We start from the raw sequence: 27,997 nt of genomic DNA on the forward strand, positions 1-27,997 counted from the left end.
CTATTTTCAGTTTAATATTCTTGAAGAATACGTTTTCGCTTTCATTCCGCCTTTTCTCGGTTGCGCTTCTCTCAGTCTCGCTTTCGCTTCCAGAAGTTTCTCGCTTTTGACTTTGGATGGGGGTCGGGATCTAGACAGTCATTGGCTGCTTAAGTTAAGCCCCGCCCACCCAGCAGATTCAGCACACCCTGCTACGTCACCGAGAGCGCGGCAATCTTACCCTGACTAGAAAAAGACCGACCGACAAACACAGGTAAGCCATATCAAATATTTATTAACGATTATGTCTTTTAGTAATGCACAGTTCCTCATAGAGGCTTAGAGTCATTTTGCGATCAGGGTTAGGGTGTGCAGAATCTGCTGGGTGGGCGGGGTTTAACTTTAGCAGCCAATGACTGTCTAGATCCCAACACCGTCAAAATTCAAAAGCGAGAAAGTTCTGGAGGCGAAAGCGAGACTGAGAAAAGGTGGAATGTAAGTAAAAACGGATTCCTCCAGGAAATATTCTGTTTATAAACCTGTTTTTATAACTCTCAATATTAATGACGGTTTTCTCAATTACAAAATGACATTTATTGGTTATGGATTCTGTTGACGCCATACAAATGCCCCAACTCAAAACATTAAGAACAGTGATTGCTTTACACACCACCATTTCCGTTGAAACACTGTGCAAAATGTAAATAATAACAAAATACAACGATGTTCAATGCATTTAAACCCTGTTTGCCCTTAAGATTCTAAAAAGACAATTAAAAACATGTTTGTTGTTGTTTTGTGAGAAATGTATGCACATATTAAATTTGATGCTAGCAACAATTTTCACACAAGCAGCGAGGGCCCACAAAACACTGATGAGTAATTATCCAAAAATAAAAATAATCATTAAAAAAAAATGTTAGTAGGGAATTGGGTTTAAAAGGAGTGTCTCGGAGGGGCTGAGTAAAGATGGGGAGGGGTTCTGTGAAAAACAAATACAGCGACAATTCAAGAATGACATTTCCTAACCTCAAATAGTAAGGAACCAGGGGATTTCTTCATGTACAATGCATAACATCATAAAAAGATGGTTTTAATTTAGAGGAATTAATAGAATCGGAAGAAATCGGACGAAGCCCAAAACCTGTATTTCTGTAGAGAACATCACTGCCGAGGCTCAGAGTCACTTCTAAAACCATGGTTCATTGCTGCATCTAAAACTGAAAGTTAAAACCTGCAAATGTTAACCAGGTCTAGAAGCCCTTCACCTTCTCTGAACCTGAGCTTATTTAAGATGGATTAAGGACACAAATAAAACCCTATAATTGAAAATGAAAACCCATAACACACCAACACACTGATGGCATCACATTCAAAATGGACTTCTCAGTTTGGAAATGTACAATGTTTTCTTTATACTTTCAATTAAAAGAACATAACATTTTTACCTTGAAATGAAACCTTTAAAATTGTCGTGACACTTCAGTGACCTGTAACAGAGAGAACTGAACCTCTGTCAATGCTACTCAGGGCTCAGCACTGCAGAAACTGTACTATGTAACTTTGAGGAGTGTAGAAAACCTCGCCTCACCTTTGATGTATTTAGCATGAAGGCTACAAAGCAGAAAGAACTCTACTGACAAATTAATCCAATTCATTTTCAATCAGTAAGTCTTTAGATGCAATGTCAGAACACCCCCAAAAATAAAGAGCAATCAGAAGATATTTCTGAATAGATTAAATATGCATAAAGATGGGATATGTTTCCAACATTAGCTTAAAAGATAAAGCTAAAAAAAATAAAATAAAATCACAACAAACCACCAAACCAGTCCTCATCTGAAAAACAATACTTTCACCTCGGAGAGTTAAGAGAAGAATCAAGCTTTAGATAAAATCCACAGGTGTGTGTCCATCCTTCCACCTTGAGAAGACAACTCAGCACTACGGTTCTGAAAGGACATGCAGCTTCCAAGAAACCATTACTGAGAAAGAGAAATAGAAAGAAATGAATTAAACATGCAAATGTTAATAAAGGCAATCTGTAAATACAGTACCAGCTGTTAAAATAATGTCTCTGGTGTTTGCCTAGTGCTGTACAAACCAGAGATTAGCGTTAGCAGCTGCAAGCAATAATAATTTGTTCTCATCTTGGTGGAAAAGGTAAAGGGTAGTATCCTTTAAGAGCTACATTTTGGGTCCTAATCCCTGATACCTTTATAGGGCTCTTCACCTGATCAGGATATTTTTAGCCTCCTCAGATTCAGAGCTGCAGTTGGTTTTTAGTGACAGACAGGCTGGATAATACAGAGAAGCGGTTAATGATGAATGCATTTTATTCAGGGAAGCGCTTAAGCTATTCTGAATGTGGCCTCTTTCGCTCAGTTCTTTAAAGGAAGAAAATATGATGTGTTTTACTGTGTATGAACAGACGAGAGCTGAATAGTTTTAACAGCCACAGCAGACGGGATCTGATTCTCATGGGGTTTTCTTCACTCACATTGAATCAGTTTGTGCAGTGTGAATGAGGCGAATGCTTTTTGGTGTTACATATTCAGAGCTTTTCAGAATATGCCCTGACATTATTTGTACTGCGACTAGCTTCGACTAAAGCAGCACTGACTGGCACAGAAACATCAATTACTGGCATAATGTGAAGTTGAACTTACATAAGTATTTCAGATTCATCTATTTAAATATATATATGTTTAATGCATAAGCAATCATTATTTTTAATCCCAAAATGGTCTTTTTCACTGGACAACTTACCCAAACAGTGCAGCTACTGGCTGGTACTATACAGGTTAGTGTTGCCATGAAACCAGGGCCGTGTGAGATCTTCAGCACAGTCATTTTCCTGTTACACAGTTTACGGAAAGTGGATATAATTTAATAAATCACAGAAGAAACAGGCAAATTGCATCTATAAATTTAAAGCTTGGCTTTTATCAGAGATGAATGAAATCTTCCTGTAATTAACAGAAGAAAAATGGTCAGCACCATGTCCATAACACCATCTGCTCTGTACCACACAGAAGCCCAGATTAGCCACTGACGTATGTGTGCAGCTCTTAAAATCACAGAAGCCTGTGGTTAGATTAGTGAGGACACACACAAAGGTGTGATTAATAAAACACACAAACATGCTAAGGTCACTAGGACTAATAGTAGCTGAGGCGTCCAGGGGCTCATGGTCTGCGCAGTCTTGCAACCTAGCAACGCGTCCAGATAAAAATATCCACTACATACGTGACCAATGTGAGCCACATTCTCTCGGTCTAATCAACACAGTTGACTCATCCCGTTGACAAGCTGGCTGTAGGGGCAGACTGAAACTGACCCTCAATCCGATCATTTGGCTTCTGGGTCCATGCTAAATTAAGATTTTTGTTTTCTTGATATATGATCTCAGTGATTTGTCAAATAAATAACATTTCACCTAATGACAATGTAAACTGCAGATTAACTATAATATTATGATCACCTCCTTGTTTCTACACTCACTGTCCATCCTTTTTTAACGCAATTTTGACCAAAATAATCACGATGGATGATTTTTGCCATAATCAAGCAGCACTAGTGTGTCATATATTAGCACATCCTCCAGTTTTTGGATGCAGCCCTGGCTCAGTAAATGGGAAACAAACTTAGAGTCTGGGTTGCGAACTGGCTCAGGAGCTCTCTCCCTTTGTTGCCTACTCAGCAATGGCAAAGAAACAACATGTGGAGGTGTTTGGGGGTGGAGACACCTCTGAACTTTGAAAAGCATGAAAAGAGGTGAGGATGTAGTTCTATTCTTGCTCTGTAGGTGGGTCATATTGACTTAATTTTACTTTAAAATTAAGGAGGAACTGACTCCAAACTCAGCAGACCACTAACTGCATGAAAGTAAACACAGACCCAAAGTGCTACAAAACTAACCAGCTTGAGTTACAAATGAGTTTCTGTGATAATTCAAACAATGAATAAAAACCTAGATGAGTTAAATTTCAACCTTGAACAAGCTATGGCTGGCTTCTTTTTCAAACATACCTATTCAACTTAAGACATGCAAAGCTTCTGAATGAACAAAAGGGGATGAGCTTTCCTGGGACAGCCGTTCTCCAGAATAATCTATGTTGCTTTTAAAGATTTCCTCTTTGAGAGATAGCAGAAAGTAAATCTGAATTTCATCTTTAGGTAAAAGGGAGGATAGAGTTCAGGTCTAAGCTTTAATCTAAGTGTTTAAATAGGTAAGAAGCCCCTACCAGAGCCCAGACCTCAACAGCACTGAACACTGAACTCAAAGTTGGTTTTATCAAAAAATGTTGTTTTGCACAGAAATCACAAAAATGTATTTTAATGACAGATGGCCTTAGGAACAACAAAAGCTGAAAAACATACCGTGACTGCCAGAATGGAGAGAAAGCCGGCACCCACAAAGGCGTGGATGTCAGTAATTGGCATGATAAAATCTGTGGACACCCCCTTCAACTCTGGATCTTTACTCAAAGGTAAGTGGGTAGTAGCTATGCAAACTGGAAAATTCCCAAAGCCCTTTAAGAAATAAGCACATTTGTTGAAATTTTTAAGTTATATTGGCTCTTAAAAACCCTGTATGAAAATATAATAGTAGACAAGATCAATATTCTTCTCCATGGCATGTTTAATACCATGTATAAACTGCATTAGTCTTAGAAATGTAGTTGTATTTTAAAGCTGTGTTTACACAACTTGAGAAATATTACTACAAGTTATACAGTATGAAATTAATCTATTAAAGTGTAAATTGGGGGAGACTCACTTGTTTCGTATAAAGCGCAAGCTTCTCTTTGGCTTTTGGTAAGAGCTCTACATCTTTAACTCCATACACCTTCTGTGCCACTTTCTGAATCCTCCTTATGGCTGGCAACTATAAGATAACATTAATAAAAGTTCAGCAATCACAGTGTAAAAAGTCTATTACTGTATTAAACATAATTATTGCTGCAATTTTAAAGTTATAAGACGTCACTCTTTCCCTGCAAGTTATATTTAACACTTGTCTATGAGGATTTTTTGCTTGTTAAATATAGGCTGATAATGAAACAGCTAGGGTTAGTGAGAGGTGTAAGAGGTGCTAATTGAGTCTCCAAGGGCACATTGTGAAAGCAGGGCTGATCATAGAAGGAGAAATACAAATCTGACTTAAAAATGCTCCATGTCCAGAGTGATCATAAACTAAATGCTTTCCTAATAAAAAAATGTATAGTTAATGAATTATATGTGAAAAATAAAACTGATGGTAGACCATCAGAATGCACAAATATGTTCCCCTTAAACCAGTCAACAGAGGGCACTAGGGCATGGCTCTCTATGGTGGAAATAATGTCAATTTTCTGTTGGCTGCGCTGCGGCATTGCGTGAAAAGCACAGCCTACAAAAACTGTTGCTAAGGGAAAATATAAATTCTGCCATTTAGCTTCCTAAACTGAGACACCTCAGGGCGCTTAGTCTATCGCCCCAGCTGGAGTCAGTGATGATGGATTAAGGACACTTAACGGTTACAGGTGATTACTCAGGGGCACATGATACCGACACCCTCCAATTCAACAGGTTATTTTCAAGCACGTGAATGCTGCAGTTTTCCAGTCAAATTCTTGTATTTTCTCCCTCATGAACAACAACAGTTGGTACATGATAAAAGCTTCTCATGGTTTATCTGTTGAAATGATTTTGAACAATAGTTTATTAAACAACTATAGGCTTTATGAGAGTGTATGATAGAGTTCCTCAGGTTTAAAATCACTTCCTGTCCTCCACTTACAGTTCACAGTGCACACACTTTTTTGGCTAATATATCTGTATATTTCTGCACAGGACTGAAATGTAATGATTAATTTAATGTAATGTACCTTGTATCTGAGCACATTAGTAGTTAACAAAATGCAAATAAACTGCAGCTCTATACTGATGATTTGTTTTTAAATGTCAATTAAATATGACACCTTTTCTGTGTTCTGGTGTGTGTCTATCACATATTGGGATAGTTTCTGAAACAGACAATGTGGCACAAACAGCCTCACCTAAAATATTTTTTACCAGGAGCCACTGCTTTCGACTCATGCTTGTTACTCTTATTCACAATGTCACAATTATGTCTTTATGCATATCATGCTGTTACAATGCTGTGTTAAAATGGATTACACCACATTTTCTTTATCAAGCACCTGCAGGTCACAGAGGGAATGAAATGGACTGGGTAGCTCAGCTGCTCTCTGTACAGTTTGTGCCAAGGCCAGTGCTCCAGCGCCTCCATCAGACCAGTTAGTACACAGCACTGCATCCAACACCCCAGCCTGTCTTGCTTGGCTACACACCAACTCCAGTTCAGCCTTCGTGTCAAAACTGTGATTAAGAAGGTACAAAAGATTACAAAATCATCTGAATCACAATAATCATAAACATAGATTACAGTCTAAGGTAGACTTGTGCCAAAGCAACACACACTCTGTTATTGTCACTGCAGTGGACTTCCATCCAAAAAAATAGCTGCACTGTGGGGGTCCTGACTACTGAAGGATAGGAGAAAAGTGCTAACAAATGTATGCAGACCAACAAATGGTCTACAGTCTGTAAAACTACTAAGTGATTCTACTTGGTCAGTGGAGCTGATGAAAAGGGATAAACAAAATAGGTAGAAACAAGAAGGTCACTGTAATATTACCACTGATTAGTGTATCCATAGGTTGAAGTCACATGACGGGGACTGATTGTCTGATTTCAGAGCACATGACTAATATAAACAGATACATTTATCTTCTCCCCACACTGGAGAGAGTCTTATAACACTCAGAAGTGCAGGCGACCACCGCTTCTTTGCATCAGGGGCATAAAGGATCCAGCAGTGCAGCATAACAAGGAGAAAGATCTGTTAAAACTGTTTAGCCAAATTAGCATCATAGGATTTAATAGAAAACTATTAGCACTTCAGAATGTGTTTCTCTGCTCTTCAGTCGTAATCAAGCTTCAGTAATAATTTTATAGATATAAATCGTAAGAGTGTACAGACACAAACCACATATACTTTGTCTGACTCCTTCTACCCTGTTTAGAGGGTAAATAATCTGATTATTGTGACTGTCTACATGTTTCTCTGGTGTGACTTAAAACGTAATAAAGCAGTTGTGGTAGACTGAAAATATGAATGATCAATGAGAGATGTTTCCACGCCGCAGCAAAGCCAAGGCCAAACCCAAACGTCTCCCTACGCCCTCAGTATGGCAGAGTGTCGGTTATAAATTATTGGCTACCGCACTCATGGTGTGTTGTATGTTGAAAACAATTTTTACTGAGTTATAAGGGCCATGTTTCCCTGCTGAATTAGCATCTAATTACTGACTGGGTGCAGTATAATAGGTTTTATTATCTTGTGTGTTTGAGTAATGAGCAGGTCTTTAATATGGTGGCTACTCTACACAGTGACGTCAGGTGAAACCCATGGATATATGTATGGAGTCAACAGGATTGTTTTAGGACCCTCTGAATTAAATCATATGGTATTTAATATCCAAAAAAAGTTCAAATCTAGAGCCCAAAGAAAAAAGAACAGAAAACTTTTTCAGTAGCATGTAAAGAAATATATCTAAGGACCAATTTGATGCAAACCTGAAGGTGTTGACAGCCAGCACGACTGGTAATCCATATGCTCTGGCGCTCTCCACTTGTCTCTTCAGATGAGCACAACCTTTCTCCAGCAGTTCGAGGTTCTATAGGGCAGAGTGAAGACATTATTTCACACCACCCACCTCTCTTCTCCTCACACCTACTAGCTTCAGAAGAGCAGGACATGAATACTTCATTCTAAATACTGATCTACCATATTCTAAACATCTTGAAGTCAACTGGGAATCAAAATATATTAAAAAGAAGAAGAAGAACTGATCGCAAACACATGCAAATGTCTGTATTGATTTGTATCTTTGTGAAACCTTTTCATTGGCTTCTTAATATCTGTGGCTAAATAACACTAACGTGGGTGATGCAGAGGCTGGATGCATGTGCAGGATTTATTCAAGTGTAGGTTTACAAAGGAGAGAACACACAAGTAGAAATGGAACTTATCATAACTTAGAAAAGCTACAATTGAGAAGCACAGCAGGAAGTACAAACACTTAGAACAAACAGGTCATGTTCACTAACATGGAAAACTGGAGCCTGATATCATCTGGATATTAAGCTGGTTTTTTCAATCATTCAATGGTTGCCAGTGTGAATACAATTGTGTGCAGAGGGTTTTCAGTTCTTAAAATATTTACCAGGTATATGTGTGTGTGTGTGCTGTGACTGAGCATTTCCAACAGCAATAAAGTCACTGAGATAAATATTAAACACAATTTAAAAGCATTCAAACCACATCTCACTGCAAAAAAACTGTTCTTTGATTGGTTGTTTTAAATGTATGTCAATTGTTGACGGTTCGTGGTCATATCATGGAAGAAATGAAATAGATTCTTAGACAATAACTTCTTGGATTTTGAGGTTAATAGATATGTATAATACACATACGCCAACAATGAAAAGGAAGAGGAAAGTAAAGACTACACAGTGACACATAATGAACAAGTACCAGACACTACCAAATATTTATTTTATTTTTATAAGAACATTATTAACTAACTAGGCACAAAGTTAGAGTGAAATGTTTTGTCATTGGAGCTTACCTCCTCGGAATACTGTTTAGGCAAAGGAAAGCCTGCTGTGACCTAAATGTAAGAAAGAATAAATACACTCACTGTCTTTTCCATCTCTGAAACACATTCACTGAGCCATACAGCCCAGGAGACTTCTCCATGCAAGGAAAAGTACTGTACATTATTAACACATCCACATGGACGGAAGGGGAGTGTGTGGGTGGACTATGCAGCTTAATTACACTGACGAGCCTTTAATGATGTAAGGATTCTTCTCTCAGGCATGGAATTGGTGTAATCTCACACCTCTGCTGGAAGAGATTAAGGTCATTGGTGCTCTGGACAGGCTGTAAATGTGTCTGTAGGTGTGACTCACCCCGGGGCCACCCCCATACATCTTGAGGGCTCGGACATTGGCTACCAGCACCACCACATTTGGCTGAAGGCTGGAAGTGCGGCACCTGATGTTGAAGAATGTCTCCAAGCCAGTGTTCGCACCGTGAGCAGTCTCTGTGACTGATGCAGTGTTTAGGAGCACAAAATTCTTGTGAAAGTTTGTTCATTTATGAAATATAAATACAGGGTTTATGGTTGTTGTGAGATATATATACACACACACACAGGAAGTCCTCGGGTTACGATGTTTCGTGGTTACGACACATCTCCCATTTACTGTATAAAGCCTTGTTTCGACTGAAGTGGTTTTGCATCGTAAACGTCGTAACGCGAACTTCGTGTTTGGTGTGCGTGGCGGAAGAATTCACGGTTACACGGCTCGGGATAGGTGTTAGGATATAATTGCGTACAGTATGTTATTTACGTACAGTATGTACGTATGTTCCGACTTACACCGAAAATCGTTTTACGACGCAACGTAGGAACGGATCAACGTCGTAAGTCGAGGACCCCCTGTATATATATTATAAAAAACAAATCAAAATGGGGTTATAAGGTTTTGCTATAACTGCAGTGATATTATTAACATTTTTTTAGGTTTAATCATGTATTGTAGTCTTGTAGGAATTGATTGACAGAATAAGTCTTACCTACAAAGCCCTGGGGGCCCACCAATTTCAGCGCAATTTTGTCTGCCACTACGGATGCACTGCTATAGGCGCTATCAGCAGAGTGACTAGTGTGAACAAATACTGGAGTCCCCTGAGAGAGGGAGAGTGTGAGAGATATACAGAATGTGTTATGTATGCAATGTAATTGGTAAGAAACATCTTTGCTAACAACATATAATATTTATCCAAGAGTTTGGAAACACCTGCTCATACAGTATTTCATCAGAAATCAATAAGTATCTATTCAAACGTGTCCAAGTTTGCTGTGAGGATCTGCATACAACATACAACAACAAAAAAAAAAAGCTGGATCCAGTACTCTCCCCGAATGAACATGGAACCATGTGATCTGTAGAAATGCATGAATAAAAACACTAACATGCTGATATATAGAAATATAATGGAACTATAATGAATGTCTCCACTTGCTTGTTCACATTGAATCCCTGTTTGGGGTTCTGTAACAGAAACAGTTATAAAAATAACACAGATGGTGTTTATCACTCACAAATGTGCAGTGACTGTTCATCTCCCATAAGACCTCAGTAACTCCAAGATAAAGCACTTGCTTCTGACACTAATTTAATAACTACACATGCATTTGAAGCTGTGTTTTAAGATCTGGGGACCCATGAGGAGCAATATTTGATATGTGACACCCTTGTTAACATACTCATTAACTGTAAGCTATGGGAATATTTCACATGGAGCTTGGTGTCTGATGTCACATTCAGTGTTCATCAGTTACCAATTACGCTCTTCAAAAGAGGATTATTTGGGTCATGTATTGACAATGGATTATCAGTTCTGAAATATCGCTGTCATTTCTGCTCATCCCAAGTGTACTGAAGTTTTCACTATTATAGTTTAATGTTGTTTTTAGAAATATGTTAAAAATGTATTTTCCTGGCAGATAAAAATATGACATTATATCATAACTCTGAAACATACCTCCAAAGTCTGCACCAGGTTAGGCTTCAGGGCACTGTCCAGCAGTAGTGCTAAGACACCACTAACGCCCTGTGATAATAAAATAATTGGACATTTGCTCAAATACTCACACATATAGGATATTAAAGACAAAATAAGTATTTTTTTTACCAAGTGATCATTGCTTAATTATACAACTTTCTAAAAACTTTCCGAAATTAAGTTTAATCACTTAGTTGTCCCAGAATTAACCTGTTTATCATATAGTGGGTTCCCATATCAAGATTTTGTCATCTTAAATATTTCAAATCTAAGTTTATTACAAAATCATGGATACATTCAGGCCACTAGGTGTCAGTATAATGACCATCAAATAATATGAAAAACCTCTGGGAAGTGACTTTTGCCAGCCATATCACAAACATTCATTCATTGTCTGTAAGCTCTTATCCAGTTCAGGGTCGCGGTGGGTCCAGAGCCTACCTGGAATCATTGGGCGCAAGGCAGGACTACACCCTGGAGGGGGCGCCAGTCCTTCACAGGGCACCACATACTCACACATTCACTCACACACTCAAACCTACGGACACTTTTGAGTCGCCAATCCACCTACCAACGTGTGTTTTTGGACTGTGGGAGGAAACCGGAGCACCCGGAGGAAACCCACGCGGACACAGGGAGAACACACCAACTCCTCACAGACAGTCACCCGGAGCGGGAATCGAACCCACAACCTCCAAGTTCCTGAAGCTGTGTGACGGCGACACCTACCTGATCACACCCATATCACAAACACCTTTACAAAGATATTTGAATATCACACAAACTGACCAGGTCCTCAGTGTTGATGGGCTCATGATGTCTGCTAGTAGCCACCACAATTCTGGCCAGCCTGTCCCTCATGTCCTCTACACTGCTGCTCAGAGACAGTACAGCCATGATCTCATTCCTCAGAGTAGCAATGTCCTGTCACAAATATTCAGTTACTCTTTACATCAGGCTACATTCTATCCTATATTTTGTATCCTGTCAAGACTTGGAGAACCAAGCATTCAAATCAACTTAATATTCCACTAATGCTAATAAAGGGCAATGAATGTTACTGTGAATTACTCCAGTACTAATACATACCACCTTGGTTTCAGGTTTGATGTCTAATCGGACAAAACGGCTCATCTCTTCGTGAGTCAGGGTCGAGGGATCAGATTTCTCAATGCCTAGTTTCTGCAGAGGTTACAAAACTTTTGAGAGTTATAAACATTTTTAAGATTAGCACCATTCAGTGTGTACTGACGGTGTAATATCAACCACATTAACAGCCATTTTTAGAAGCACTGATACAGACATGACTCTATGCTGCTCAGATTTGTAGAGATTTTTTTACCTCACCTGAAGTCTGTTGATCTGGGAAGGTGAGAAGGATTGTTGACCATCTCTGAAAGGCACGAGATGATCAAATAAAACCTGCAAGAAAAGGACATTTCAGGAGAAGCGTGAGCACACACAGTTCCACAAATGCACACAAGACCTCATCTAACCTTTTCAGAATACTTGGCCTGGTAGTGAAAGTATGCGTCGATGGTGTCCACCACCAAGCTGCTGGCCTCAGAAACAGCCTCTGTGTCTCCTGGGGGCTGAAGACTGACCTGGAAAATAGGGACAGGAAGTTGATACAAACATAGAATGCAATGAGGACAAAGATTCATTTCATACCAATTCAGACTCTAAGACTCAGAGACTTGCGACAGCTTATTATACCTCCTCCATGGGTATGATATGAGAATATCCACCACCACCTATGAATGAGCAAAGCATTTCTTAGTCTCAAGCATAGCATGTATAGACATTTCATACACTTTATGTCCAAAGGATAGCTGACAACTGCCAACACAACATGACATTATGGGGATTTCAAAGGGGATTTTTCCTGTTGCTGCAGTAACACCATGTAGTTTGCAAACAACTTTACGCTAGGTGAATTGTCTGCCACAGGATCCTTAGTGAAGTCATTTACTGAAGTTACAGATTAGTTCTGGGTCATAAACACCATTCTAGCTCACCCCACATTTACTGGCCATAGAACAGTCACACTGCTACCATTTTGGGAGGTTCAATACGCTGCAACCAGTGCTTGTCATTTGGAATGGTGACCATAATCTTATGTGCAAAGGCTTCAGACTGTCCTAATATGTTGCTGAATTCTTTGGATATATATTGTACTTAAGAAAGAAGTCACATTACGTCATATAAGCATTGGGAATATAACATATTTACCTTTGATACCAAAACATGATTGTGGGGAGGATTGTTGAATACTGGCAAATGCATTGATGTTCAGGTGGGCTCCTAAAGCTTGTGCCAGCCCAAGAGTAACAGTCCTCTTGTCTTCGCTTAGAGAAGTAGGTGTAATTCTAACCATGTAAGAAATAACAGTATCCAGTTACAGAAAACAGAAAACTGTGAAGATACACAGACAGAGTTAGAAAGTGTATAGTGTATCTTTCTTTTTTACTTCGGAAACATAAGAAAACCAAGGATTTCTAAAAAAATTCTGTAACCAAACTCAATATATTGGACCAAAATTCAGTGTGTGTGTGTGTGTGTGTGTGTGTGTGTGTGTGTGCAGGGGGGGGGGGGGGGGAAGGGGGGCTTTTACATTCTGGAGCCTGAAATACCCACATCCTTAGTTAACTATATCTAATAGTGTATATTTTGCAGTTGTGTTAAGTGAAAGTAGTGAGAGGCCAAATTACCCAGTTACCAGCACATATTTCCCACCAGGCTGTTTATCCAGTCGTTTTAAGACATCCACCTGCACCTTCACACTGTTTCTGCCATATGGCTCCACTTCGTTTGAGAAGAGCCCCACTTCTTTGGCAAGCAGACCAATAGGATTTCTAGGATATGAGCGAAGGTTTTCGACATCATTGTAAAAGGCCAGGGGCAAAAAAAAAGTTCCAAATCAATTCTAAATACTTCAGACATCAGACAAATTAAATGTTCTATCATATTAAAACATCTGACTTATATAGTTTGTGTGTCATAGAGAATACTGGAGTTGCAGAATCAGAAATTCATCATGTGTAAATTTGATTACTGACTGATTAAACCGAACCCTTAACCTAACCATAACAATAACCTCACATGTGGGTGGATTTAGAAGGGTCTGACCTCACGTGTGCATTCATAAGCTGATTTGTAAAGCTTATGTTTCTGTTCTAAGCAATGGAACTAAACTTTGGTAAGGTCCTAGCCTTTTTGAATGTTATGCAAGTGACTTTACCTTGACTGAGGCTTAAGTGGCTTCAGCTTTGTATATGAAATATTCCATTTCCTGGGCATGTACATCTGCAGAAACTGTTTAGCACTCTTGACTGTATTCTTAAGAGAAATTTGAATATTAAAAGTAAGATAAAGGTACATAACTGATGTCAGCTTCATGGTTAATACCATCAGTGTCACTATTAGATCTGTTTTGAATATTAAGAATAAGAGAAAGTGAAATGTTATGGCTTTTATCTTGAAGGCAAAGAAGGCTCTATCATTCTGTTGTGATTTTCCTGGCAGTAAAAAATAAACATAAGATTTCAGAGATGATAAAATCATCACATATCACAGAGACATGAAATTAGAGTTAGATTTAATAGCAAAAATATCATTAGGATACAGTAGACACATATTGCCCTCTTCTATATAATGACACGCGCATATATTCGTGCACAAAGTGCTCCATTAAAATCAAACTCGGAGTAAAGAAAGCTGATCTAGAATGTCCCTGTCAAGAGGATCACTGTAAATAAAAAAGCTAGGTCATCTGTTTCTTGATCTCCTACCTCCATCAGCATTACAACAGTCATGGGCCCCACTCCTCCAGGGACAGGGGTAATGTACCCTGCCCTTTCTTTAGCTGAGAGGTATTGTACGTCCCCTACGACCCGAGTCCCCCCCGGCTTAGCGCTGTCTGTGGATAGCAAAAACTTGAGCTGAAGTTCCAGACAAACTCCATTAGGCACCTAATGTTAAAAAAGAGGCCCTGAAGAAATACCTGGAATGTGATTGATGCCACAGTCGATGACCACTGATCCTTCTTTTACCCATTCACCTTTCACCAGCCCTGCATGGCCAGCACCCACAACCAAGATGTCTGCCTTTCCCACCTACAGGGATCATCAGAATATAATGAGCATCCACTTAACGCAATCACTGTGAGCAAGACTTTAAAGCAAGTAGAGTCTTAAGACGTCGGTTTCCATTAATCTCTGGTTTGTTTAGGTTTTAAAGAATGGAGCATTTCATATCTAAACAATTGTAATTTCTATGTATGCATCATAACCATTTAATTATGTAGTAATTTTGGAAAATTGGTGAATTACACTTTCAGAAACACACACCATGCAGTATAAGTATGGGAGAAAGAGAGTAGGAGGCCTCACTTGTGCAGCAAGGTCTGGAGTCTTGGAGTGACAGCTGGTCACAGTGGCATGGTTCCACAACAGGAGATCGTGCATGGGAGCTCCAACAATCTTACTTCGCCCAATCACTACTGCATTTTTGCCAGACACTGACACACCTGGTCACAATTTTAAATAAACTATTAACCAAAATTAAATGTAATCAAGTGGACTCTTAGCCTAACTTCAAGTAAGTATCTGATATTTGTTTTTGAGCATGTATTGAAGGCATTTAGCTATAGCAGCTTACAGCAGTACACTATCCCCCCAACCAGTAGTACTCGGGATGTTTACTTTCCTCAACACAGCAGTGACATTACAGTGGTATGGCAGTGTATGTGGTGTTACATCATACACAACAACAACAACAAATCAGAGAAGACACAGTTCATTTTCATTCATACATCTAAATGACGCTATTGATGGCAGAGGACAGAATCATTTTATTCAGAATTATTTCACTCTCAGTGTTATAATCAGGATCCCCAATGAACATAAGTGAATGATGCCCTCTTATGAAAAACATTTTGACTAATAATGCTAATAAAAACACATGAAAATATAATTTGCTTGCTGACTCACTGTTGTTGTATATTAAGTACGCTCATATCCTCGAGCCAAGCTCAGCTCAAAGTGGCACCGTTAAACTGTAAATTAATGTTATATATTTACAGCGGACTGTTGTTTTTCCACTTTCAGCTGCTCCCTCATGTGGAATCATTCTCCAATATGGCTAACTATCCACACATCAGGCATGGAACTGGATTTAACACACTGAACTCCACAGACACAATGAGCTGAGGTGAACCCAGGTGCCCATGGTCCCAGCCACCACTGGTGCCGCCAAGGAGCTTTAGGTAACAGAGGAATTCTGCTGTATACTATATTTCAGCATAATAATAATAAATAATGATTAGGTGTGACAATGATTGGTAGAAGTGCCTTGGTCACACCTGTCTGCTTGATGAGTTCCATGCAGCCATTAGGAGTGCAAGGGATAATACAGCTCCTCAAGTCTCCACGAGCCAATCTCCCTGCATTTATACTGGTCAGTCTAGAAGAGGGACACAGACGGAACCGACATGAGTGTACCTGCGGTTATCAAGAGGGTCTGCAAAATACTTTACCCACAAAGTTGGCACGTTTGAGTCATCCAAAAAATTAGGACACAAGCCCCCTGGAAAACTATGTCTTTGTCTTTGTTCATGCTGAGAAATCCACAGCAGCTGCACAAGCAAATAGAAACATTTATAGCCACGGCAGCTTGGCCAAAAGCAATATTTACTCTTCAGCTCAAACTCTCTCTCTACAGGTGTTCAGATACCTGCACTTCCCAAATAGTGTATGGAAGTGCATGCTGTTTCCATTTGAAACAAATAGAAGCCTTCAGTAGCACAGCTGGCTGGGAACCTTCTATCTAATTTAGAGAGAAAACACAGGAAAGGCTCATGTTCTTGCATGGTACATGTCTTTGTACATGCCTGTGGTATATGAGGTCCATTTATCCTGGTCAAATCTTTAATATTATTGGAACGAGTTAGTTCAGTGCACTATTACCATCACACCAGTCTACAAGTAAAGCAGGATCTAAGCCGAGTAGCTCTCATTGAGAGAGTAGACAGGAGAGCCGGATGAAGTGGGCTAGAACCCGATCCGTTTAGACCACAGGAGGGAACAGCATGTGTGTCAGGTGTCTTGACTGAGTTTTTGAATTTTAAACAGTAACACTTTTGTTTTTCCTGGGGAAGGAAATGTATGAGACTCAAGAATTCTTGCTAAAAATGTTGCAATACCTGGCAAGATGTTTATTTCTTTGACACTGTTATTCACAAGAGCTTACTCTGTCTGTGAAAAGTGGAGGCTTAGACTGGCCACCGTAAACAGCGATTACAACAACCATTCCTCATTCATGCAGTAAAGACACACTAATCTAGATTTGAACATGTACGATAGGGCTATCGTCTAATCTGCTGATTTTATTTTCTCTGATTAAACAAACTACTTAAGATTAAACAAAATATTTAAAGGTGGAACCAGGAGGTAAGCTGCTGCACCATTTAAAGGAAAACATTGTTGTATTTATACCTTAAAATTACAGCTTCAAAATCATTGTGATGATTCACTGAGCTGTAATAGGAAGGATAGAGCCTGTGTCATTGCTGCTCTGGGATCAGCAGAACAGAAACGGCACTATGTGCACTACAAGAAGCCAGAGGAACAAAAAACTCCAAATCTTATACTGTCCTTTTAAGCTGGAATGGGGCGGTGAGTGTGTAATTCTGGTCAGAATGCTTTCTTTTTGAATGAAATCCTGTTTGTCTTTAATCAAATTCACTAAGCAGCACAGAGTTGCTCAGACTTTACTAAAAAGATTTTACTGTTTTTATCTATTGTCAAACAATTAAATAGAACACTGCCCTTTTCACCACAGCCTTTTATACCACTGTAAACCTGTAAATCGTAATTTCCTGCGTAATGGTAGTGCAACATTCCAGAGCTCCTTGTACCAAGCAATAGAAAGTTTTGAGATAAAGTCTGAGGTAAAGCTGATCCCGCCTCTCCTCAGGGATGCTGCTCAAAGCCAGTGGCGTTCATAAGTCTGAAGCATACGTGTAATCTAAGAAAGATAACCCTAACACTTGAAATTATGAAGACTTTACCCCAAAACTTTCTACTGCTTGGTACAAGGAGCTCCGGAATGTTGCATTACCATTACGCAGGAAATTACGATTTACAGGTTTACAGTGGTATAAAAGGCTGTGGTGTAAAAGGCGGTGTTCTCCTGGTGTAAAAAGTCAGACCAGAGAACTGAGTGGTAATAAGAATATCTGATTCTATCAAGTAATTAATTTTAAGCAGAGGGTTCCTCTGTGTAAAAGGGATTTAACGAGGCAGCAACAATGAAATCTGACACAGAAAGAAAGAAAGAAAGAAAAAATGAACGTAATCAATTACGTTGACTAATCGACGCAGCCCTAATCTCACTTCTCAGTCACTTACACTTATTCACACTGCATCGGCTGTCAAAACTCAGGGTGAGTAAAAATGACATCCAAATGTACAAAAAGCAGCCTTGATGAACACACGTGATTAAACTAGCCATTACAGAGCTTTAGCTTATAAACCTAGAAGTTTATTCATTGTTATGAAAGCTTTATGACAGACTATGTAGGTCTAATGGTATGTTTCTATGTTAAATGTGAGGGCATTACTTTAATAATAGTATTCTAATTTTTCTGGCTCAGGACCAACACAAGCTCCTGTTAAAAACTGAGTACTTATCTCACCCATCCACATCCTTCTCTGGAGAAACGGCATTGGTCACTTTCTCTGTGTCTATGGGGTTGATGGAATCCAGAGGTAATTGGACAATGATACCATGGACTGCAGGGTTGTCATTTACTGCTTCTATGTTCCACAACACCTGAGGAAAACAGCACTGTAACGTCTGTATCAGTCAAATGATATATGGTTACAGTATTTATTGGTTGGTCTCTTTTTTTCCTTCTGTTTGATTGTGCCATGACATTTGATTAAAGGTAATTGTCAGGTGTATGTTGATGTCTGAGGAAACAAATCTTTTGCTGAGAATTGTAGGTTAGAGTCTGTTCCGCTTACCTCATCTACTGTGGCAGTCTTGGGAAGTCTAATGTGGTTGGCATTAATTCCGATCTGCAAAAGCCAGACAGAGCGTAAGAAAGGTAGAAAGAGTCAGCACAACGTCTAAGAACAACAAGGCTACATTTATCCCAACCTACGTCAGCTGCTGCCTTCAGCTTCATACTGATGTAGAGGTTTGAGTCTTCTCTGTCTCCAACCTGCAGCATGTGCAGATTATGATAGTTATTTATAGCACTGAATGCAACAGCACATTAAACATTGATAACACAAATACTGTTTCGAAACATGTGTGAAGATTAAATAAGTTCATTTATTATTAATCCTAAAGAAACGCATAGGTAGGTAAATTAATCCATTCAAGGGCAAAGGAAACTGATAATAGAAAATGACAGACTGCCCACAGCTAAGGGTTGCTATGGGTCAGCATAAGGTTACCAAAAAAACAAACAAACTGGAGCATGAACCTATACTAACCACAGTTTAAACTCCAACAAATATTCTAATTAAAGTCCATCAACTTTTTATAAAGATTCATAAGCAATGGTAGAAAAAAGAATAAAGATTAAAGAAAAGCACGTTACCAAACAACCTTCTGAAGCAAAGAAAGATGGAAAAAATAAGGATAGTGAAGGAAGGTGCTTCAGATGTTCAGAGAAGAAAAGATTATTTGCATCATTGTCTTCGGAGGTTATACAGGAGAAAAAGAAGAACAAGTGCCAACTGACTTGTAGCACCACTAAGCCTGGTCTAAAACCAGGCAGCTGACTCCTCATCTCGGCTACTTCCTTCTTCAGGCGCTCCCTCACCTGTCTTTAATAAGGTGCAGAAAAGTAAATATAGAATTTATCATTTGTAAAAACAGGCAAAAAAATGTAAAATAACTTAAACAAACATTAAAGGCTAAGCACCACTTAATGGACCTCCATGAATATTTCACATTATTTTAGTTACTGACATATATAAGTATGAATTAAAATGAAAATAGCAGCTTAATTTGCTTTAAAACTGACAATTTTATTAAATTGACGGAAAAACCCGAGCTCGCTACGGAAATTCTTGAACGTAACCGTGTGACGTCACTGGTGGACAACCGCTGAACAACGCCGCGGTAAAACACCGTTATGACTGACTGTTATGACAGTATCTAACTAGCTAAATAACAAACATTATTCATGACAATAGCCTAGCAATAAGCTAAACTCAAATGTAGAGGTACCGTTATTCTTGTAAATGTGATCGAAGTCGAACTCGAATTCATCCGACACTATAAACCTCCGTAATGCAGCTACGTAGCCGAGTATAATCTGAGACACCGAGTTTAGCAAGTCAAGCTAACGTTAACTAACACCAACTAAAACAGGTGAAGTGAGTGTCCTTACCCTGTTTACCTCCATGTTACAGAGGCTCTTGAACACCTTTCGTTGGTGTCCTTACATGCCCATATTGTTGGAAAAGCGCCAGTGAAATGAGCTACAGATAACGGAGTGAGCGGATGGTCCTTTCCAAAGTGTCCGTTTAAAAGTAGACAAATTTAGTCCATTTTCTGGATATTTTGGGATCTTTGGGCCATTTGTGCACAGATGTCCCACTGTACATTGAATGATTGCAGCCAAAAACAACACACCTTTTCGTCATTTTGCATTAGATTAAGTGCAACTTCTAGAGTTGTTGTCCACCATCTACGTCACAGGCAAGACCCCTATTAGAGTTTCCGAACACCGTTGGGGGGGGGGGGGGGGGGGGGGGGGGCAACAGTCTTTTAAAACTCAAATTCCACTGTATTTATTTGTTTGACACTTTCATAGAGCTGGTGCTTAGCCTTTAAAAAATATTAGTATAATGACAGACCATATAGGAATATTTTTAATCTATAAAATAAAAGAAAAGATACAATCATAACACTATGATATGTTAATAATGTAAACACTACCACATTTAACTGAAAATAGTACAAACTATATTTCAAATGTTAAACCTGGAAATGTACGGTGTTTCAGAAATGTACCCCATTTTGAATTTGATGCCACCAACATTTTCCAAATAAACTGGGACAGAGAACAAAAAGTGTGTTAATGCTGTATAACACTAAATATATAAATAAAACATCGTAACGGGATTGGTTTAAACTTCTTTTAGGAGTAAAAATTCAGAGGAGTAAAGAGGTGGGCAAATAATGCAACAGTTCAAGAATGACGATTCTCAACCAAAAACAAACGACTTGGGGTTTCATCATCTACGCTACATGACATCATTTAACGATTCAGGAAGAGGGAGAAATCTCTGTAAGCATGGGACAAAGCTCATAACCAATAACGGCTGGCTGTGATCTTCTGGCCCAGAGGTGGCAGATACATTTCTGTAGCTCAGAAACACCAATGTCTGAGAACAGAGTCTGTTACTGCATTAACAAATACTAAGAAGAAAAAATCAAAGTGGAATATTGTCCTTTGTGGCAAAAATTCAGAATTTAAAATTCATTTTGGAAATCATGGATGCTGCATCTTCTGGGGTAAAGAGGACAGGGACCATCCAGGTTTTTATAAGTGCAGAGTTCAAAAGCTAGCATCCATGACTGTTAATGCTGAGCAACATATAGAGGTTCTGGAGCAACACGCTGCCAATCACACAATGTCTGGGACAATTTCGGGGAAGGCCTTGCTTATTTCAGTAAAACAATCCACATTCGGCATGGGCTACAACTGTACAGCTCTATAGTAAGAGAGTCCAGGTGCTTAAAACATCACTGTCACTGTAACGGACATCCCAAGCTGTAGAGCAGGTGTAATTTTATAACAAGCAATAATGGGAAAACATTTTACACAATATTCTCCTCAGTTCCCAAATGCTTGCAGACAGTTGTTGAGAGGTGTGGTACTCCTGGATGTTTTGGAATGTGTTGCTGGCATCAAAATCTCAATGGGCAATTATTAAAACAAAAATAAGAAAAAAGAAATTCCTGAATTTAACATTAACATATGTAGCCTTGGTGTTTTTTTCAATTATATACAGGATTTAAATGATTTGCACGGCATTGCTTTCCAACATTTCTTTTTTGGAAATGGGTTAGTAGCATAACATTAGCAAACTGCTAAACTGTTCTATAATTATGTGTTTTATTTTGGTGCAAATTCCTTTCCTCCTCTGGATGTTTTGACTCTTGCTACACACTGTGTTTAAAGGTTGTAGCCAGACATCATCCAGACTTTGTTCACTAAATCGAATCTGCTATCACTAACAAACTGTCTTCTGTTCAGTCACTAAGATAGAAACCAAGTCACTCTGAGTAATCTGGATTTAAATCTGCACTGAAGAGAGAGTGAACAAATAAGATTTATTTGCAGTGTTTGTGATGCAATCCAAGGGTCATGATATCCATTACAACCAATTAATCTGTCCCTCAGTCTGCAAAATCTTTATATGTGCTGCTGATAAAGTTAATATACCAACCAAAAAATGCATTATTGGGTATGATTTTGCCTTGCAACACCCTGCATGTATCTATTCAATGAATTATTGCACAACTATCATTATCAACACCTCATATCTCTTTCATTCATTCATTATCTGTAAGCGCTTATCCAGTTCAGGGTCGCGGTGGGTCCAAAGCCTACCTGGAATCATTGGGCGCAAGGCAGGAACACACCCTGGAGGGGGCGCCAGTCCTTCACAGGGCAACACAGACACACACACTCACACCTACGGACACTTTTGAGTCACCAATCCACCTACCAACGTGTGTTTTTGGACTGTGGGAGGAAACCGGAGCACCCGGAGGAAACCCACACAGACACAGGGAGAACACACCACACTCCTCACAGACAGTCACCCGGAGCGGGAATCAAACCCACAACTTCCAGGTCCCTGGAGCTGTGTGACTGCGACACTACCTGCAACATTGGGTGTCTGGTTTTGTAACCATAAAAAAATTGGACTCGATAAACTTCTCTTTAACGAAGCATTGTACATCAAATCATTTTGAATAGGACACCAAGTCTGTCACTTTGCACCATTCTGAATATGTTACAAGTCATTTTAAATGTTAAGGTGCTAAACTAATTCAAACTCACTGTGAGGTCTTGTTGCCTGAGATGACGGTTGCTATGGTGCGCTGACAGTCCCAGCACTTTGATGCTCTGGGCCTGAGCCTTATGGCAGTGATAAAAAGCATGTCCAACTGCTTAAGAAAAGACAGGGAGAAAATGTCAAGGAATTGTTCATTAACCTTTAACAGTCCTGTGTTACTACTGGCATTTTGCTGTCTACCGGGTAATTACAGCCCAACTATACAGTTATTTGTGTATTTAATTATATATGGTTTTGGTTCACATTCTGTATGAGGAAACGTCTGCCTGTTTATCGTATCAACAGTGACCAAAACATGAACGCTTTCAATTACAACCCCTTCTCTGTTGTATACACAAATGTGTAATGTGTAGTTAGACTGAAATGTGATATGATAATGTTAGGGCCTGCACTTTCCAAATAAAAACTGCTTTCACAAATGACGGTTAATTAAACGCATGTACATTTACAACAAATGCTGTTGCTGTCTCCTAATGGATAATGATATTTTATGCAGTCATGTATCAAGTTAAAACAGGAAAATAAAAGTTTGGAGCACAAGTTTCTGAAGTTGCAGGATAGGACTCCCTCTGTCATCCCTTTAAGCACCTTCAGCGAGCTTTTTCTGTGTTCTGCAGTGTTAAAGCTGACACAAAGCGCTCTCCTGTTGAAGGACAGAGCATGTAGAGTTACTCTTCTTCCCCAACACAGCTGCCTCCTCCTCCTTTGTCAGTGCAGACGGTCAGCCCACTGGCCAGAGTCTTATCTCTGGCTTATTCCGCAGCATACCAGCTTGCTCCAGACAGCCTGGGAAATCAGCACATAAAAGACTTCTGTTGAGCCTTGTTAGGCAAGCTCTACACCCTTGTGGTTCTGTCAAAAAAAAAAATAAAAAAACAAGCTCCACAGAGACTACCGCCGCTGGAGTGGTAGAGAAGTGGGCAGTTCCTGTGCCTAGCTCACTCTCAGCCAATCAGAGAACTTATCAGCTGTGTGTGTGGAATTCCTGGTTCACTGGAGAGGCCCCCTCTATTCCTCGCTTTATTTATTGCTGTAAGTTGTTCCTCTTCTCAAGAAAAGAGGGAGGTACTGAGGTTCTGGGAGGGGCTTGATGTAGCTGCGTTCCACTGCAGACTCGCCCTTATGAACTCTACTGAAAAGTCCCACCCTCTTGGCTCCCTCATTTGACAAATGAAAGACTACCTCCAGCAAAACCCTGGCAGCTGTCCAATCAGTGGAGGAGTTTCTTTTTTTCTGTAGACGACTTCTGAAACTTACTGGAGCAGAAAGACTAACGGAGCACAATTTCTTTAAAAGTCAGAATGACTCAGCTGTCATTTAGAGTCACTTCACAACGCATTAAAACTTCTTTACAATCAACTTTATTCCTAGATCCAAACTAACATTACTCAGAAACGGTTTAGTGTCTAGCACTACCCTTGAATTGAATTCTTTAAAAAGTACATTATAACATAAGTAATGACTTACTGAAGTATCTTAGGTTTGCTTCTTTTGTTTTGTACTGGAGCTAAAAGTCCAATGAAGCTAAAATGTAAAGAAAAATGTAACCCAAATTCTCCATTAAAGTATATTTAATTCATTCATTCATTCATTATCTGTAAGCTCTTATCCAGTTCAGGGTCACGGTGGGTCCAGAGCCTACCTGGAATCATTGGGCGCAAGGCGGGAATACACCCTGGAGGGGGCGCCAGTCCTTCACAGGGGAACACACACTCACACATTCGCTCACAACTACGGACATTTTTGAGTCGTCAATCCACCTACCAACGTGTGTTTTTGGACTGTGGGAGGAAACCGGAGCACCCGGAGGAAACCCACACGGACACAGGGGGAACACACCACACTCCTCACAGAGAGTCACCCGGAGGAAACCCACGCGGACACAGGGAGAACACACCACACTCCTCACAGACAGTCACCCGGAGGAAACCCACGCAGACACAGGGAGAACACACCACACTCCTCACAGACAGTCACCCGGAGGAAACCCACGCAGACACAGGGAGAACACACCACACTCCTCACAGACAGTCACCTGGAGGAAACCCACGCGGACACAGGGAGAACACACCACACTCCTCACAGACAGTCACCTGGAGGAAACCCACGCAGACACAGGGAGAACACACCACACTCCTCACAGACAGTCACCTGGAGGAAACCCACGCGGACACAGGGAGAACACACCACACTCCTCACAGACAGTCACCCGGAGGAAACCCACGCAGACACAGGGAGAACACACCACACTCCTCACAGACAGTCACCTGGAGGAAACCCACGCGGACACAGGGAGAACACACCACACTCCTCACAGACAGTCACCCGGAGCGGGAATTGAACCCACAACCTCCAGGTCCCTGGAGCTGTGTGACTGCGCCACCGTGCCACCCTTTTAAATATCAAGACATGCATATTTTACATTTAAAAGAAAAAACAATTTGAATTCACTAACTGTCTTTAAACCAAGTCTGCCGTAACCGTTTATAATACAATTTTATACATTTTAAATGATGTTTTACAGACTACAGGAACCTATGGAAAGCAAACAAACAGCTGGCTAATACTCTGCTCATGATCTGCAGTGATTTCTGGGCTCTTGAGGATTCTACTTGCACAAAGATACATTTTAGTGATCTGAATATTACTGAAAAGTATGCTGATATTTAATATTTTAGTACTGTCTGCTAATTATCCAGGGCAGAGGATTAAAATATATTTATCTGGTTTTGTGAATACTTAATTCGACAGTGCTTTACTAAACCCACTAGGTGGCGACATGAAGCTACAAATGTTCTCTGTGCAAATCCTTACATAGAGTCTAGAGGCAGAGGGAACATCTTACCCTTTTATTCCCTAGTTTTTAGTATAGTTTTCCTAATTCCACTTTTACGAAACCTGTGTGATTCTATGTACCACATCCCCTTTAAACCCTCTCTACTATGAAATTAAAGTATTTTGCCAAGTCTAGTAGAGTCGTGTAGGCTCCATGCGGTGGAAAAGTCCCACTAAATGGGGTATTAGGGATTTGATTGATAAGTGGAAGGGGACTTAACTGCCCTGTATTATGGCTCCTCTAGGCCGAAGCACTCAATTTCAGTGTAAATGAGTAGTCCCAAACTGTTTAGACTGACATGTTGGTTTCTATGACATCAAATATATTTATTCAGAATTGATTTATTTTGCAGTTTAGTTTTCATATACGGACCGAGAATAAAGGGCATGTACTGAAACAGTGCTTGCACACTAAGCCAAACGTTCATGTAATCTAAATTTGGGCCCTTTTGGAGATGTTGTGGAGGGCTTGGAGTCAAAAACTAAAGCCAAACACATGATTTAAAACTCAAGAGCAGTGGTCCATTCTGAGAGCCCATTAACTACCTGCGGGGACGCTGCCAGGGATTTTGGGCCCATGAAAAGATATCAAACTGGGCCCCACCACCCCGGGGTATGCCACTGCTAAAAAATGTAGCATTTGATGAAAGGCTTATAACCTCCATATTAAAAATGATGAAGACCAGTTTAAATGTAATTTTAATGGTACAATTATTGAATGTAAAATTAACATCAAACAATAATAACGTAAAATAAATTAATTCAGTCATTCATTATCTGTAAGCGCTTATCCAGTTCAGGATCACGGTGGGTCCGGAGCCTACCTGGAATCATTGGGCACAAGGCGGGAATACACCCTGGAGGTGGCGCCAGTCCTTCACAGGGCAACACACACACATATGGACACTTTTTGAGTCACCAATCCACCTACCAACGTGTGTTTTTGGACTGTGAGAGGAAACCGGAGCACCTGGAGGAAACCCACGCGGACACAGGGAGAACACACCAACTCCTCACAGACAGTCACCCGGAGCGCGACTCGAACCCACAACCTCCAGGTCCCTGGAGCTGTGTGAGTGCCACACTACCTGCTGCGCCACAGTGTCGCCTGGAAAACATATGACTTAAAAATAAATCAAACTTCAATATAAAAGAACATGATCATATACAGAATGGATAATAATGTAACCAGTTGGCTATTTTACTGACATTCTGTTCCATCTAAACCAGAAAAAAAACTGCCGGCATGTATGAAAATTAAATACAGTTTAAAGATTTTTTATTAATAATAATAAAATAAATACATGTCCGATTATGTTAACTGACAAGTGGTTGAACTCGGCGCTGCTCACCTCCTTCAGCCGGGAGTTACATGGGAATGGGGAGGAGCGGCTGCTTTTCTCTGTCCTGGTAAAGTGTAAAGTGTAGAGGCAGGGACCAGCTCATTTACTCTGAATATCTGTTAATAATTGCCTGCATTTATTAAATGTTGGCTAAACGAAGAGTGAAATGTAAACACTGACGAACTGTGGAGATATGAAAAAAACTAGTGTTAAACTAATGGCTAAACAGGGCTAATTTCCACCACCGTTCACAGGTTATACCCACCTTTCTTCTTGAAAAACTGGGTGACATATTATCACCCATTACTTTCTCTCTCCTTTCCTGCTTCCTTTATTTTTGTATTTGATAACAAGATTTTTCTTTAAACAGCAAAAATATCCCCTCCTTCCAACTCGTAGCAGCGTCCACTGCACGCACCTTTTCAGTTAACACCCAATGAGAGAGTGGACTGAACCATTTCCTGTAATCAGAGGGGGAGAATCAAATTAGATGCGCTGGACGTTATATTTTTTAAATTTAATTAAAATGTATAAGTTTAAACGCTTTAAATAAACTATTATGTTAATGATGACAGTTTAATTGTTTAATAATAACTAAAAAAAAGTTTTAATATATATTTTTGGAGCCCTTCTCACTTACAGGCCGTTAGACACATCCTAACGTTCCCCACAATATGGCGCCCTGACTACCTGACACCACTGCTGAACTCATTAGTTTATTGCTTTCTACAGTTTTCACTGAGAGCGAGCAGAAAGGCACACACACACAAGAAACAGAGGCAGCTGAAAATTATAAGAAAAATCGGATGTGGGGTTACTTACAAGTCATTTTGTCATAATTATATTTCTAGTAAGAAGAGTGCTTTACCTGGCTAGGTGCCATCCTTCAGCGTAACCGTTTTCTGTGCACTGGCCACGATGGCTCTGCAGAACACCATTAGATCCCTGTAAGCATTAAAAGCATTAGGATTATTTCCTGCTCAATGGACATTAGCGGGTAATTGCCCTGGTCTGACTGATCTTGTTAGCCAAATGAT

The 27,997-nt window shown here is 39.8% G+C and overlaps 1 protein-coding gene and 1 long non-coding RNA gene across 2 annotated transcripts; one reads left to right on the forward strand and one right to left on the reverse strand.

Annotated features, from left to right (window-relative positions):
- Positions 1–559: 559 nt before the first annotated feature.
- mthfd1a (methylenetetrahydrofolate dehydrogenase (NADP+ dependent) 1a, methenyltetrahydrofolate cyclohydrolase, formyltetrahydrofolate synthetase) lies at positions 560–27,962 on the reverse strand. The gene is made up of 32 exons (XM_066677372.1): positions 27,829–27,962; positions 27,226–27,421; positions 26,970–27,024; positions 26,549–26,725; positions 23,371–23,568; positions 22,767–22,876; positions 19,425–19,509; positions 18,837–18,896; positions 18,697–18,750; positions 18,366–18,502; positions 16,032–16,132; positions 15,061–15,197; positions 14,673–14,784; positions 14,461–14,588; positions 13,911–14,008; positions 13,381–13,524; positions 12,902–13,038; positions 12,386–12,423; positions 12,166–12,273; positions 12,017–12,091; positions 11,759–11,851; positions 11,459–11,593; positions 10,649–10,717; positions 9,677–9,788; positions 9,007–9,146; positions 8,661–8,702; positions 7,606–7,706; positions 6,168–6,345; positions 4,763–4,870; positions 4,363–4,515; positions 2,749–2,836; positions 560–1,964 (listed from the first exon to the last, which is right to left on the reverse strand). Exons 6-31 carry the CDS (start codon positions 22,865–22,867, stop codon positions 2,762–2,764), a joined length of 2,721 nt encoding a protein of 906 aa, XP_066533469.1. The 5' UTR covers positions 22,868–22,876; positions 23,371–23,568; positions 26,549–26,725; positions 26,970–27,024; positions 27,226–27,421; positions 27,829–27,962; the 3' UTR covers positions 560–1,964; positions 2,749–2,761.
- LOC136702345 (uncharacterized) lies at positions 4,337–15,906 on the forward strand. Its single transcript, XR_010803913.1, has 3 exons — positions 4,337–4,472; positions 6,165–6,359; positions 15,778–15,906. It is a non-coding gene; the product is annotated as an uncharacterized lncRNA (long non-coding RNA).
- Positions 27,963–27,997: the final 35 nt, after the last annotated feature.

This window comes from Hoplias malabaricus, chromosome 7 (genome assembly GCF_029633855.1).
Source record: "Hoplias malabaricus isolate fHopMal1 chromosome 7, fHopMal1.hap1, whole genome shotgun sequence".
Taxonomy (NCBI): Eukaryota; Metazoa; Chordata; class Actinopteri; order Characiformes; family Erythrinidae; genus Hoplias; species Hoplias malabaricus.

Excerpts from the sequence above, each read along its gene's own strand:
- mthfd1a (XM_066677372.1), bottom strand. The coding sequence starts at position 22,867 with ATGCTTTTTATCACTGCCATAAGGCTCAGGCCCAGAGCATCAAAGTGC. Across the intron at positions 15,198-16,031 it reads GGAACTCATCAAGCAGACAG|GTGTGTCAGTGTCTGGCAAA; the intron begins GTGTGACCAAGG and ends AATTGTGACCAG. Across the intron at positions 9,789-10,648 it reads ACCTGGTGCAGACTTTGGAG|GGGACTCCAGTATTTGTTCA; the intron begins GTATGTTTCAGA and ends TCCCTCTCTCAG.